Raw genomic sequence first — 13,550 nt, forward strand, 5'->3', positions numbered from 1 at the left:
ACAAACACCACCTCTTTGAAAGTAACTGTATTTACAAGTGTGTTCCAGTCAAACCAGAAGAGTCCATTTCAAGCCTGGGTTTGAGGTATTAGTGACGTACAGTTAAAACAATGTTCCCTCAACTACCCACAATTTAAAAGTGTGGCAAGTAGGGAATAACTGCCAAGTCCATAACGCCATTCATATTCCATGAACTGCAGATAAATATAAAGTGTTCAGTAGCTAAGAGTATACTTTTTTGGAATCTTTGGCATTTTTGGAATCTTTGGCATTTCAGGCTCCTTCAGACAGTTGTTTCCCCCCTTCCAAAAGGACGAAACTAGACTTCCTTCACTTTGCCTATTTGGTTATGGCCGTTGACACGATGTGCTGTCCCGTTGCTATTCTCCAGCGGCTTGCTGTTGATGACCACTGTAACGTCGCCGTTAATAACGGCATTCTGCTTTAGCTTCTCCATAGTTGCCGTAGGCAGCCGTTTCCCCTTCACGTAGGCCTGAATCCAGAAGTTGGAGAATAGTAGGAAGAAGAAGGTGCCGTACATCCAGATCAGGTGAATGAACATGGGCACCTGAAAGTCACACTTCTCCATGAAGTAGTACTGAGAGATGTGAAGTGAGATCAGCACAAACTGGATCTATAGAAGGAAGAACACTTTGATGTGAACTTTGCACAGGAGTTACCAATTCACAGCTATCCACAAATGCTCCCCTTTAACATACTTTCTTCCAATAGTACATCATTAAGAAATAACACCCACCAGCTGGATTGCGGTCATGTACTTCTTCCACCAGAGGTATTTTTGGAAGCGAGGTCCGGCAGCGGACAGGCCGTAGTAGGTGTACATGATGACGTGGACACAGCAGTTGACCATGGCATGGAACGAGCTCATTCCCCCTGCTGGAGGTTCACAAAGACAGTATTAAAACAAACATAATCTGAGAGTAATTCTTAAATCACAGGGGGATAACAAAATAAATATGTTACTAAATGGATTTTGTTTAGTGTTTTTATTCCCTTGTAAAATTTCAGAAGATTCATTGTGATAAAGATGATTTAAACAACCCCCCAAAAGTTAATGTTAAACAGGTTACATGACCAGCTGTAAGCACACTGCATTGGGATGAGGTCAGAGGTCAAGCTTACCAGGAGCAATGGTAATTCCCCACCACCACGTGAAGGGCATGAAGGAGTGATGGAAGACATGTAGAAATGTGATCTGGCTGTGTTTCTTACGCAGCACAAAGAAAAACTGAAAATCAGACAAGAGCTCAAGTTACTTAAAGCAAACATTGTTCAGAAATCTCCATTTGTATTTTACTAAAGGGTGTCGGAGAAAGATGCAGTCAGAATATGTACAAAATCTAAATGATTTAAGCTAGCATTTTATTCACAAACAATGTTCTGATAGAGAAATCGCTCTTACGGTGTCCAGAAGCTCAGTGAATTTAGAGAACAAAAACCACCAGGCCACTTGAACCATCTGACAAAAGGAAAAAAAAAAAAAAAAGTACAGAAAATAAAGAGCACAGAATAAAAATCACATATGCATATTTGAATGTAAAGTAAAACATACATTTCATGGAGATGCAATACAGATTCTCTCAAAGAAACAACAAGATATATACCCTTAGAGCCCGTGGGTTGCTTGAGTAGTCACACAGGTCACATCTCCAGGTAAAAGTGGTTCCCCATCCTGACATCAGGAACTGCAAAGGCAAAGCACAGAACTCGCTGTCACATCAATTCATAAACGCTGGGAAAAGTCTTACTACAGTATAGTATGTCTTCACAACAAGGCTCTTTGAAGAACTTTCATTCTCCTGAATAACTAAATGCTTTGCTCACCTCATAGACTAGGAAGGCGTTTAGGGACACCATGCTGAAGTTATAGATGATCATGGCTGTTTTGAGGTTATATGGCTTGCGGTTGGCCATCAACAGAGGCCCTGCGTACAGCGAGAAGAACACATAGCCCATCAGGATGCTGGTCATCTGGAAGGGGGTCCGCATCAACGGGTAGGGCAACAACCGGTGGTCTGAGGACAAGAAATCAAGCAAATCAATATTTGAGACCACAATACAGGTTACACCAACAGTATGGTACAAACTGCAAATATCCAAATTGATGAAAAATTAAATTAAAAATATAAACTCATGCGAAAGCACTCACCCGTTCTCTGCAATACATACTCATAAAACACCATAATATTGGACCCCACTTCTCGCAGCATCTTGATGGCCTCTTTTCTCCTTTATTCAGTCAATCAAAAAAAACTGAAATATACAGACAAAAATACAATTAGCTTGGTGGTGATAATGGCAGGGGATGCAATAATGTGTACTGAGACCTATAGAGACGTAAGATGATGAACAAAGCACTGCCACACGGCCTCCCACACTAAACAAACAAGAGGCAGCTGCACAGGCCCATCATATACCTGCTTTGATGACGGACTGATAATAAAACAATACAACACTTGCTTTATTGGTCCATTTGCACAGATATACCTTCTTATTGTTGTCACCGTAATAGCCAACATGACACATCACAGGCTGGAAGCAGCACAGGGGCTGCGGCAGAGCAGCTTCCCTGGTGCACTTAGGGGTAAAGTGCCTTGCTCCAGGGCACAATGCGGTAGGTAGTATACTGCATGTCAGTCAATGTCAAATAGATCCTACAGGGAATATTCATAGGTAGCCTTTGTAATATTACTGTCACTTTTCTATAATAGCCAAGTGTTATATTCAACTATTAGCCATGGATATAAAATCAGACTTGGGTTCAAATACTATTTCAAATATACTACCATTCAAAAGTTTGGGGTCACTTAGAAAGGGCCTTATTTTTGAAAGAAAAATCACATTTTTTGTCCATTAAAATAACATCAAATTGATCAGAAATACAGTGTAGACATTGTTAATGTTGTAAAAGACTATTGTAGCTGGAAACGGCAGATTTTGAATGGAATATCTACATAGGCGTACAGAGGCCCATTCAGCATCAGCAACCATCACTCCTGTGTTCCACTGGCACGATGTGATTGCTAATCCTAGTTTATCATTTAAAAAGGCTAATGATCATTAGAAAATCCTGTTGCAATTATGTTAGCACAGCTAAAAACAGTTGTCCTGCTTGAAGCAATAAAACTGGCCTTCTTTAGACGAGTTGAGTATCAGCATGTGTGGGTTCGATTACAGGCTCAAAATGGGCAGAAACAAAGAACTTCCTTCTGAAATTCGTCAGTCTATTCTTGTTCTGAGAAATTAAGGCTTTTCCATGCTAGAAATTGCCAAGAAACTGAAGATCTGGTACAACGCTGTGTATTACGCCCTTCACAGAACAGCGCAAACTGGCTCTAACCAGAACAGAAAGAGTGGGAGGCCCCGGTGCACAACTGAGCAAGAGGACAAGTACATTAGTGTCTAGTTTTAGAAAGACACCTCACAAGTCCTCAACTGGCAGCGTCATTAAATAGTACCCACAAAACACATCTCAACGTCAACAGTGAAGAGGCGACTCCTGGTAGCTCCTCCATGCTCTGGAACCTACGCTGACAGACACAGCAAACCCTCTTGCCACAGCTCGCATTGATGTGCCATCCTGGATGAGCTGCACTACCTGAGCCACTTGTGTGAGTTGTAGACTCCGTGTCATGCTACCACTAGAGTGAAAGCACCGCCAGCATTCAAAAGTGACCAAAACATTAGCCAGGAAGCATAGGAACTGAGAAGTGGTCTGTGGTCACCACCTGCAGAATCACTCCTTTATTGGGGGTGTCTTGCTAATTGCCTATAATTTCCACCTGTTGTCTATTCCATTTGCACAACAGCATGTGAAATGTATTGTCAATCAGTGTTGCTTCCTAAGTGGACAGTTTGATTTCACAGAAGTGTGATTGACTTGGAGTTACATTGTGTTGTTTAAGTGTTCCCTTTATTTTTTTGAGCAGTATAAACACTGGTTTGCTGTGTCTGTCAGCGTAGTGTCCAGAGCATGGAGGCGCTACCAGGAGACAGGCCAGTACATCAGGAGACATGGAGGCCGTAGGAGGGCAACAACCCAGCAACAGGACCGCTACCTCCGCATTTGTGCAAGGAGGAGCAGGAGGAGCACTGCCAGAGCCCTGCAAAATGACCTCCACCAGGCGACAAATGTGCATGTGTCTGCTCAAACGGTCAGAAACAGACTCCATGAGGGTGGTATGAGGGCCGACGTCCACAGGTGGGGTTTGTTCTTACAGCCCAACACCGTGCAGGATGTTTGGCATTTGCCAGAGAACACCAAGATTGGCAAATTCGCCACTAGCGCCCTGTGCCCTTCACAGATGAAAGCAGGTTCACACTGAGCACATGACAGACGTGACAGAGTCTGGAGACGCCGTGGAGAACGTTCTGCTGCCTGCAACATCCTCCAGCATGGCCGGTTTGGCGGTGGGTCAGTCATGGTGTGGGGTGGCATTTCTTTGGGGGGCCGCACAACCCTCCATGTGCTCGCCAGAGGTAGTCTGACTGCCATTAGGTACCGAGATGAGATCCTCAGACCCCTTGTGAAACCATATGCTGGTGCAGTTGGCCCTGGGTTCCTCCTAATGCAAGACAATGCTAGACCTCATGTGGCTGGAGTGTGTCAGCAGTTCCTGCAAGAGGAAGGCATTGATGCTATGGACTGGCCCGCCCGTTCCCCAGACTTGAATCCAATTGAGCACATCTGGGACATCATGTCTCGCTCCATCCACCAACGCCACGTTGCACCACAGACTATCCAGGAGTTGGCGGATGCTTTAGTCCAGGTCTGGGAGGAGATCCCTCAGGAGACCATCCGCCACCTCATCAGGAGCATGCCCAGGCGTTGTAGGGAGGTCATACAGGCACGTGGAGGCCACACACTACTGAGCCTCCTTTTGACTTGTTTTAAGGACATTACATCAAAGTTGGATCAGCCTGTAGTGTGGTTTTCCACTTTAATTTTGAGTGTGACTCCAAATCCAGACCTCCATGGGTTGATAAATTTGATTTCCATTGATAATTATTGTGTGTTTGTTGTCAGCAGATTCAACTATGTAAAGAAAAAAGTATTTAATATGAATATTTAATTCATTCAGATCTAGGATGTGTTATTTTAGTGTTCCCTTTATTTTTTTGAGCAGTGTATATAAAACAGTTTAATCAATTTCAGAATAAGGCTGTAACGTAACAAAATGTGGAAAAATTACAGGGGTCTGAATACTTTCTGAATGCACTGTATAATACATCTACTATATAGGCTTTAGCATAGAGTCAAACTAAAATCAATCTGTCCACTTAACTAATAAAATCATATTCTCACAAACAGACCCAATGATTTATCAGTGACCAAAGCCTTGCTCAAATCATCCCCACCATGTTGTCGTTGAGCTGTCAAGAATCCCAGAAAAGTGAGAAAAAAAATGGCCCATATTAACATATGTAGCCTACGTAAGTAACAATGTTCATGAAATCGATAACTAGTAACATAACATTCATATACTGACTATCTCTGAACTCAAATACTATAATACCTTTGATGATACAGTGGTAGCAATACATGGTTTCAACATCTTCAGAAGAGGCAGGAATGCCAATGGTAGGAAGTGTTGCCGTTTATGTTCAGTCATATTCCTGTAAAGCTTTAGAGAAGATCTCATGTCAAATGCTGTTGAAGTAATATGCCTACAGGTTCACCTGCCTCACCTAAAGCCCATTCTTGTAGGTAGTTGCTATCGAACACCAAGTGCTAATTGTCAGTGTCTGGATAATGTGTGAAATGCTTGATAATGTATGTAATATCAACCTAAATATTGACTAGCTGTCAAGCTGCCCACCCCAAAAAGCTTCAAACTGTAACCAGTGCCTGCAACCTGGTTCAGGTTATCAGTGAACCTACCAGTGTATTTACAAACAGCATAGGGATGTATTGATCATATCTTAACTAATGCTGCAGAAATATGCTCTAAAGCAGTATCCAAATCCATAGGATGTATAGATAATAATATAGTAGCCATATCTAGAAAAACCAAAGTGCCATAGTCTGGTCCTAATATAGTGTATAAAATGTCATACAAGAAGTTCTGTGCTGAAGATGTAAAGCATATTTACTGGTCTGTGGTGTGTAATGAGGAGCAACCAAACACTACACTGGACACGTTTATGAAATGAATCATTTCAGTTACTAATAAGCATGCACCCACTAAGAAAATGACTAAACTTATAAATCCCAGTGGATTGAGGAATTTGAACATTTTATGGTTGAGAGGGATGAGGAAAAATGAATGGCAAACAAGTCTGGCACCTCCATGCATAACTGACCAAATAACAAAAGACAAGCATTATAATTTTGCATTCTAAAATGTGAGTGTGGAAGAGGTGAAAATGTTTTGGTCTATCAATAATGACAAGCCACCGGGGTCTGACAACTTGGATGGAAAATTACTGAGGATGATATTGCCAGTCCTATGTGACATCTCTTCAATCTAAGAAAGTGTGTGCCCTCAGGCCTGGAGGGAAGCTAAAGTCATTCCACTACCCAAGAATAGTAAGTCCCCCTTTAGTAGCTCAAACAGTGAACTAATCAGCCTGTTACCAACCCTTAGTAAACCTTTGGGGGTTTTCTGAACGATTATACGAAGGGCATTCAACATGTATGGCACTTACACAAATTACAGATGATTGGCTACAATAAATTGATAATAAAAAAGGTGGGAGCTGTTTTGTTAGACTTCAGTGGCTGACATTATTGATCATAATCTGCTGCTGGGAAAACTTCTGCTCTATTGTGGATCGAGAGTTACCCATCTAACAGAACACCAAGGGTGTTCTTTAATGGAAGCCTCTCCAACATAATCTAGGTAGAGTCAGGCATTCCCCAGGGCAGCAGTCTAGGCCCCTTACCTTTTTCAATCTTTACTAATGACCTACCACTGAGAAAGCCTGATCGCTATGTATAATGTTAAGTCATCAGCATACACGTCAGATACCACAGCAAGTGAAATCACTGCAACACTTAAATAGCTGCAGTCAGTTTCAGAATGGGTGTCAACAAACAAGTTAGTACTAAATATTTCTAAAACTAAAAGCATTGTATTTGGGACAAATAATTCACTAAAACCCAAACAAAACCTTATGAATAATGTGGATATTGAGCAAGTTGAGGAGACTAAACTGCTTGGGGAAAGCCTGGATTGTAAACTGTCATGGTCAAAACATATTGATGCCACAGTAGCTAAGATGGGGAGAGGTCTGTCCATAATAAAGCTCTGCTCTGCCTGCTTAAGAACGCAATCAACAAGGCAGGTCCTACAGGCCCTAGTTTTGTGGCACCTGGACTACTGTTCAGTCATGTGGTCATGTGCTACAAAGAGGGACTTACAATTGGCCAAGAACAGGACTGCACGGCTGGCCCTTAGATGTACATTGAGAGCGAACATTAATAAAGATGCATGTCAATCTCTCCTGGCTCAAAGTAGAGGAGAGATTGACTCCATCACTACAGAAGTATCAACATATTGATTGCGCCGAGCGGTCTGTTTAAACTACTACTAGCACACAGCAGGGTCTGAAGAGACAGACACGCATACACACGATAACATACGCACTATACACACACATGTACAAAAGGGCACACCCTTAATGTCTTGTGAAATGTCATGTTTTTTAAAATTGTATATAGCTGCTAATACAAGATGGCAGTAGTTTTACAAAGTGCTTGTTCAGCAGTATTTAACATTTCCTTAGCTACTCCTTAGACAATGAAGTGTTCTCTCAATGACTAACATAGACAGTCAAACAGGTGAGGCAGAGGCAGAGAGGTGAACTGGTTTTAACAGCCAGTATGTGGTATGAGGTCACTAGATAGGAGTTGATTGAGAAAAATGACAGGAAGATAGAATGGGATGGAGGTGAGCCGGCAAACTAAGGACAGAGAGAGCGAGAGAATGAATGTGGGACACTACTATGTCATTGCCATACAATGCAATAAAACCAATTGCACACATGACAAAGATGGGACAGTGTCATCATATCCACCAAGGGTCTCAATACAAGACCTACAGGTAAGTGTCATCATATCCAGTGTCATCATATCCACCAAGGGTCTCAATACAAGACCTACAGGTAAAAGTGTCATATCCAGTGTCATCATATCCACCAAGGGTCTCAATACAAGATCTACAGGTAAAAGGAAAACCTGCCCTGACAGTTTGGGTATGTGTTATAAGAGTAAAAAACTTGAAGTAAAGTAAATAGACAGCAGTGTTAGATGGAGTATAACACTGAGCATCACTGGTAACACAAGACTCACCTGCCGAGTTGTCCTCAGTACTCTCCCCAAATCGGCAGTCCTTCAGGCACATATACAAGAGAGTCACAACCACTGAGCTCACAATGATCCAGGCCCAGCAAAACAGAAGAGTCAAAGAGAGATTAACTGAAGAAAAAAAAAGAAGAGTGCTTGTTTCTTCCTTGAAGTCCTCAAATGTTTGACGGTCTAGAAATAGGCCACATAAAGCCAGGTCAGATTAAGTCAGAAAGAGAGAGATGAGGACAGCTATATGACTCATTCAACTCAGATTTAAACCCTCAAGGCCAAGCACACTACTTAGTGACAACGCCCACCTAGTTTCAGGACCACACCCTGTTTCAACATCTAGACTCACGCTCCCCTAACCACTACCTTTCTCTGATTGGTTCAGCAGAAAAAGAGGGATTGCCCATTGGTCGTCTGAGAAGGTTGTGTATATGAAGGTAGTAAGTGAGGGAGAATCCAGTAGCGACCTCTTGAGAGTTTGAATGGTCTCTTTGTTAAACAATGGCCCCCTCATCACATAGCACACATTTATGTAACAAAAACGAACATCCCACATCCCAAGAATGACTAATGAAAATGTAAAAGGATTGGAAAATATCTGTCTTCCCATTGCTTGGGAGCTCAACATAAAATTGCAAAGCATTGATGTCCAGGAATAATTTGCTAGCAACAATATAATTTGAGGAACTTTGCTCTTAGAATTTTTAGTACATGTTAGTGATATTGAAGTTTGAGAAAACATTTTTCTGATGCTCCTATAATTTCCGTTTCAATTAGTATCATCATCAATCTTTTCATCATTGTAATTCTGATCATCACAATCATAAAACCCAATCGTCAACCCAGTCAGAGCTACAGGTGAATAATTATGAGGCATGGGGATTTGACAGGGAATAATGGGGATTTAATGTGTCCCTATCCTGCCTGAGGGATCGTCACCCAGCGACAGGCACGGAGTTTGCGCTGGTGGGTCCTACTTACTGTACACCGCCACAGTATGACAGGTTCCACTATCTCCCAGTAGCACTGGTTCTACCTGTTCCTCAGGCACTGAGAACTGGTGATGGGCGTGGTAGTGGAAGAACGGCCTTGAAATGTACTCACTCATCCTTACACTGGAATTAAAGGGCGACTGGAATGAGAAGAATCTGGAAACGAGCAGTGTACAGGCAAAAAAAGAACATAAAAAAAGACATTGAGAACTGTGTGGGTTTACACAGTGCTTTAGGACTTTCACTGGGGGAAAGCACACGGGGGGATACTCTGTAAAAGGCCATATACCATCATCATTACGTGATGATTACATGGCTGCTTACAGTTCATTTCCACATAACACAATTTGGATAGCTACATTAGCGTTGCTTTCATGTGGGTGTTAGCAAGCAATCAGGCTAGGTAGTGCTAGAAACAGTTGAAGTCGGAAGTTTACATACACCTTAGCCAAATACATTTAAACTCAGTTTCACAATTCCTGACATTTTATCCTAGTAAATATTCCCTGTCTTAGGTCAGTTAGGAACACCACTTTACTTTAAGAATGTGAAATGTCAGAATAATAGTAGAGAGAATGCTTTATTTCAGCTTTTATTTCTTTCACCACATTTCCAGTGGGTCAGAAGTTTACATACACTCAATTAGTATTTGGTAGGACTGCCTTTAATTGTTTAACGTGGGTCAAACGTTTCAGGTAGCCTTCCACAAGCTTCCCACAATAAGTTGGGTGAATTTTGGCCCATTCCTCCTGACAGAGCTGGTGTAACTGAGTCAGGTTTGTAGGCCTCCTTGCTCACACACACTTTTTCAGTTCTGCCCACAGGATTGAGGTCAGGGCTTTGTGATGGCAACTCCAATACCTTGACTTTGTGGTCCTTAAGCCATTTTACATTTACATTTAAGTCATTTTGCCACAACTTTGAAAGTATGCTTGGGGTCATTGTCCATTTGGAAGACCCATTTGCAACCAAGCTTTAACTTCCTGACTGATGTCTTGAGATGTTGCTTCAATATATCCACATAATTTTCCTACCTCATGATGCCATCTATTTTGTGAAGTGCACCAGCCCCTCCTTCAGCAAAACACCCCCACAACATGATGCTGCCACCCCCATGCTTCATGGTTGGGATGGTGTTCTTCGGCTTGCAAGCATCCCACGTTTTCCCTCCAAACATAACGATGGTCATTATGGCCATACAGTTAAATTTTTGTTTCATCAGACCAGAGGACCTTTCTCCAAAAAGTACGATCTTTGTCCCCATGTGCAGTTGCAAACCGTATTCTATATTTTTTATGGTAGTTTTGGAGCAGTGGCTTCTTCCTTGCTGAGTGGCCTTTCAGGTTATGTCGATATAGGACTCGTTTTACTGTAGATATAGATACTTTTGTACCTGTTTCCTCCAGCATCTTCACAAGGTCCTTTGCTCCTTCCTGAGCGGTATGATGACTGCGTGGTCCCATGGTGTTTATACTTGCGTACTATTGTTTGTACAGATGAACGTGGTAGCTTCAGGCGTTTGGAAATTGCTCCCAAGAATGACCCAGACTTGTGGAGGTCCATATTTGTTTTCGATTGGTCAATAACGTTGTGATATTGCAGAGTATTTGCATAAAGTTCAGCTTTCCCCAACTTCGGTCCACCTTGTTCACGCACCCTCGCCCAAGCACGCGTCGCCCCATGGTCCCTCCGCCCACATTGCTTCCCTCTACTGAAAATTAATGGGGCGTGGTTGTGTAAGACATGACAACATCATCATAGGAATGAGGGCTTTGAGTGCATATTTCTCCTACCTAGTTTCTGTGTTCAAATTTAGGCATAGAGCCAGTGTTTGAGACTGAGATGAGAGGATGAGGAGAAGGATGATGAAGTGAGATGGGGTGAGGGGAGGAGGAAGACGCCATCACATCTCTAAAGTGAAAATGTGATAGGAGCTGAAACAGACCAAAGAACATTTCCACCTTAACAAACACAGACAAGGTTAAATCACACACACAACACATAACAGTTTCCATTAATTCATTCCCGCATTCTTTCTCAGTCAGATACACCACTTCCCTATGGACTGAAGTTTCAGCCAAATCTCCAGTATTTACAGAGGGCAATCACTTTCTTGTCCCTCTTTTCAGCATTGATATAGATGGGGGATTGACTGGACCTGTAGTCTCACACTGGGTGTAGTTGTCAACCACTATAGGCCATCGAGAACAGGGGTACTTTCTGCTCATGAACAATTGCAACACAAGTTTCACTGCCATCTCAGCATTAGGTGGCATTTAATGTTTTCATCTTAAAAATCACTTACATCCTACCATACAAACAAGAATATACTAGGCCTATGATGTTACCCGTGAGTAAAACAAAAGCATTTTCTATTTTTAAAAGCTGCATAACTTGTTCCAAACAAAATGCAGAGGCCAGAAACCCTTCCACCTGAATTTTTGAATGACATTTTGATCAATATCCTAACCACAAGACTGAAACCAAGTGTACATTTCCAAAACAACTGACAGCTACACTCTATTCTACAGAAACCATATATATGACTATAGCAAATATTCGGACTAACAGTAAATGAGATCATGAATGAAAAATGAACCACAGGCTACAGACACGGTGGCCTAACTAGCCTAGATACCAACTTCCCCTTTGGTGTGGGATGGTTTGCTGGGTGAAAGGTTATGAGTCTTGTAAGAGCTGAACTAACTAAACAACTTCTCGGTCCTGCTCTAGCCTACAAAATACTTTCTATGAGTATTTACTTTTGAGAAGTAAATCCCATGATTCGAGTTTGAACAGTACACAAGGCGAATTGCTGAAATGGTAAACTGGTGGCCACCTCAACCCCAAACTTTTCTTTCTAGTACAGTGACATAGTTGGAATCCTTGGATTGTGTCATGTGTTGTAGCCTACATGTCAGGTTGGATTTGATTTATGAGGAAATCACAGACTCCATTACGTATAGAACATGGCTATACAGCTTTTCAAACCAAACTCTCTGAATTGCTGTTGGTTGTAATTTAATTTCTACGAGAGCCGCAGTAAAACAATATAGCATTGAACTTGGCCGAGGTTTTACTTGGTAATATGTTCATGTCATGTGTGTGCATGATGTCATTAGTCACATACTGCTCTGTATTGTGTACCAGTGCCACAACATATTCAAGGACCTAAAATGAAATTACAAGACTTAAATGTATAGGTCTCTCTACTATACAAGTCAATAGAATAGCCTTTCTGCTTAGATGAACTTGATCTTGTAGCCATGTTTTACTCTTGGAGAAAGAGAAGGGTGGGTGTTTTTTGAAGAGTGTGACCGTCACCTAGACAGATGATGCCAGTTGGGATGCTGATGCTTGAATACCTGAAGAAGGCAAGGGAACACTAACTGAGACAAATGGCATTGGCATGTCCTATCTTTGCTGACAGTCATGCATGAAAGAAGGAAAACAGACTAGGGTGACAAGGAAGATCCTAACCTATATTAGGTCTAAGAGGCCTAGCCCCTGCAGGTTACCATGTCCCCAATATTAAGTCTTTGGAAACAATTGTCAAACAAACTCAATTAAATCAAGTTGTACAGTACAACAGCCTTGATGGTCAATTTGTAAGTCGCTCTGGATAAGAGCGTCTGCTAAATGACTTAAATGTAAATGTAAATGTAACCTAATAGACCTAGATGTACTAAAACTATTACTGTACAGGTTTTTCTAGACTGGGATTGACTTTACTCAGTCACTCACTCATAATTTTGTGTTGGGACAAACCACTTTTATTATAATGATGTACATGGGATAATGACACTGGCAAACCATTACAATAGCCAAAGTTACTCGTGAAAGCATAGCTTTAGTGTCAGCACACCCATCCCTAATGAACTTTCTTCATACAGCTAAAGTTAACACCTTAGACCAAATCAGTTTCAAGATTTGAAGTTCGTTCCAAAGATACATGCGTGTTGCAGGTGGATAAAACCTTTTTTTTCCTGCATGCATGCACTCACCGGAGGATTGGTGGGCTGTATTAAATCGCTCCAAGGTTGCAGTGCTGAAGCCCTTGCCAATACCCACTAATTAGCCAGCGCTGAACTTTTCAAATGATTTCTAGGTAACTGTAACCTTTCCCTACTAAAATGCTCACCCTCCAGCGAAGTCACCGCGCGCTTGTATAATTGAACTGAGTGTAGCCTACACAATGCAAACCCTCTTCTGACCAGAAGCTGATGCTGTTTACTACG

At 41.9% G+C, this 13,550-nt stretch overlaps 1 protein-coding gene across 3 annotated transcripts; it reads right to left on the minus strand.

Annotated features, from left to right (window-relative positions):
* Positions 1–11: 11 nt before the first annotated feature.
* LOC115114483 (very long chain fatty acid elongase 1-like) lies at positions 12–13,550 on the minus strand. Of its 3 annotated transcripts, XM_029642746.2 has the most exons (9): positions 13,317–13,550; positions 12,637–12,677; positions 2,171–2,274; positions 1,846–2,036; positions 1,626–1,706; positions 1,424–1,480; positions 1,144–1,249; positions 758–897; positions 12–634 (listed from the first exon to the last, which is right to left on the minus strand). In XM_029642746.2, the coding sequence occupies exons 3-9, from the start codon at positions 2,229–2,231 to the stop codon at positions 320–322; spliced, it is 951 nt and encodes a 316-aa protein (XP_029498606.1). In that variant the 5' UTR covers positions 2,232–2,274; positions 12,637–12,677; positions 13,317–13,550; the 3' UTR covers positions 12–319. The 3 variants fall into 3 exon arrangements, with proteins under 3 accessions (XP_029498606.1, XP_029498607.1, XP_029498605.1); XM_029642747.2 differs by lacking the exon at positions 12,637–12,677; XM_029642745.2 differs by lacking the exons at positions 12,637–12,677; positions 13,317–13,550 and adding an exon at positions 8,315–8,586.

This window comes from Oncorhynchus nerka, linkage group LG9b, assembly GCF_034236695.1.
Source record: "Oncorhynchus nerka isolate Pitt River linkage group LG9b, Oner_Uvic_2.0, whole genome shotgun sequence".
NCBI classification, from domain to species: Eukaryota; Metazoa; Chordata; class Actinopteri; order Salmoniformes; family Salmonidae; genus Oncorhynchus; species Oncorhynchus nerka.

Coding starts and splice junctions, on each gene's coding strand:
- LOC115114483 (XM_029642747.2), bottom strand. CDS start 2,231: ATGCTGCGAGAAGTGGGGTCCAATATTATGGTGTTTTATGAGTATGTA. Junction 2,037..2,170: donor GTATGTATTGCAGAGAACGG/GTGAGTGCTTTC, acceptor TCTTGTCCTCAG/ACCACCGGTTGTTGCCCTAC. Junction 1,481..1,625: donor GCAACCCACGGGCTCTAAGG/GTATATATCTTG, acceptor TCCTTTTGTCAG/ATGGTTCAAGTGGCCTGGTG.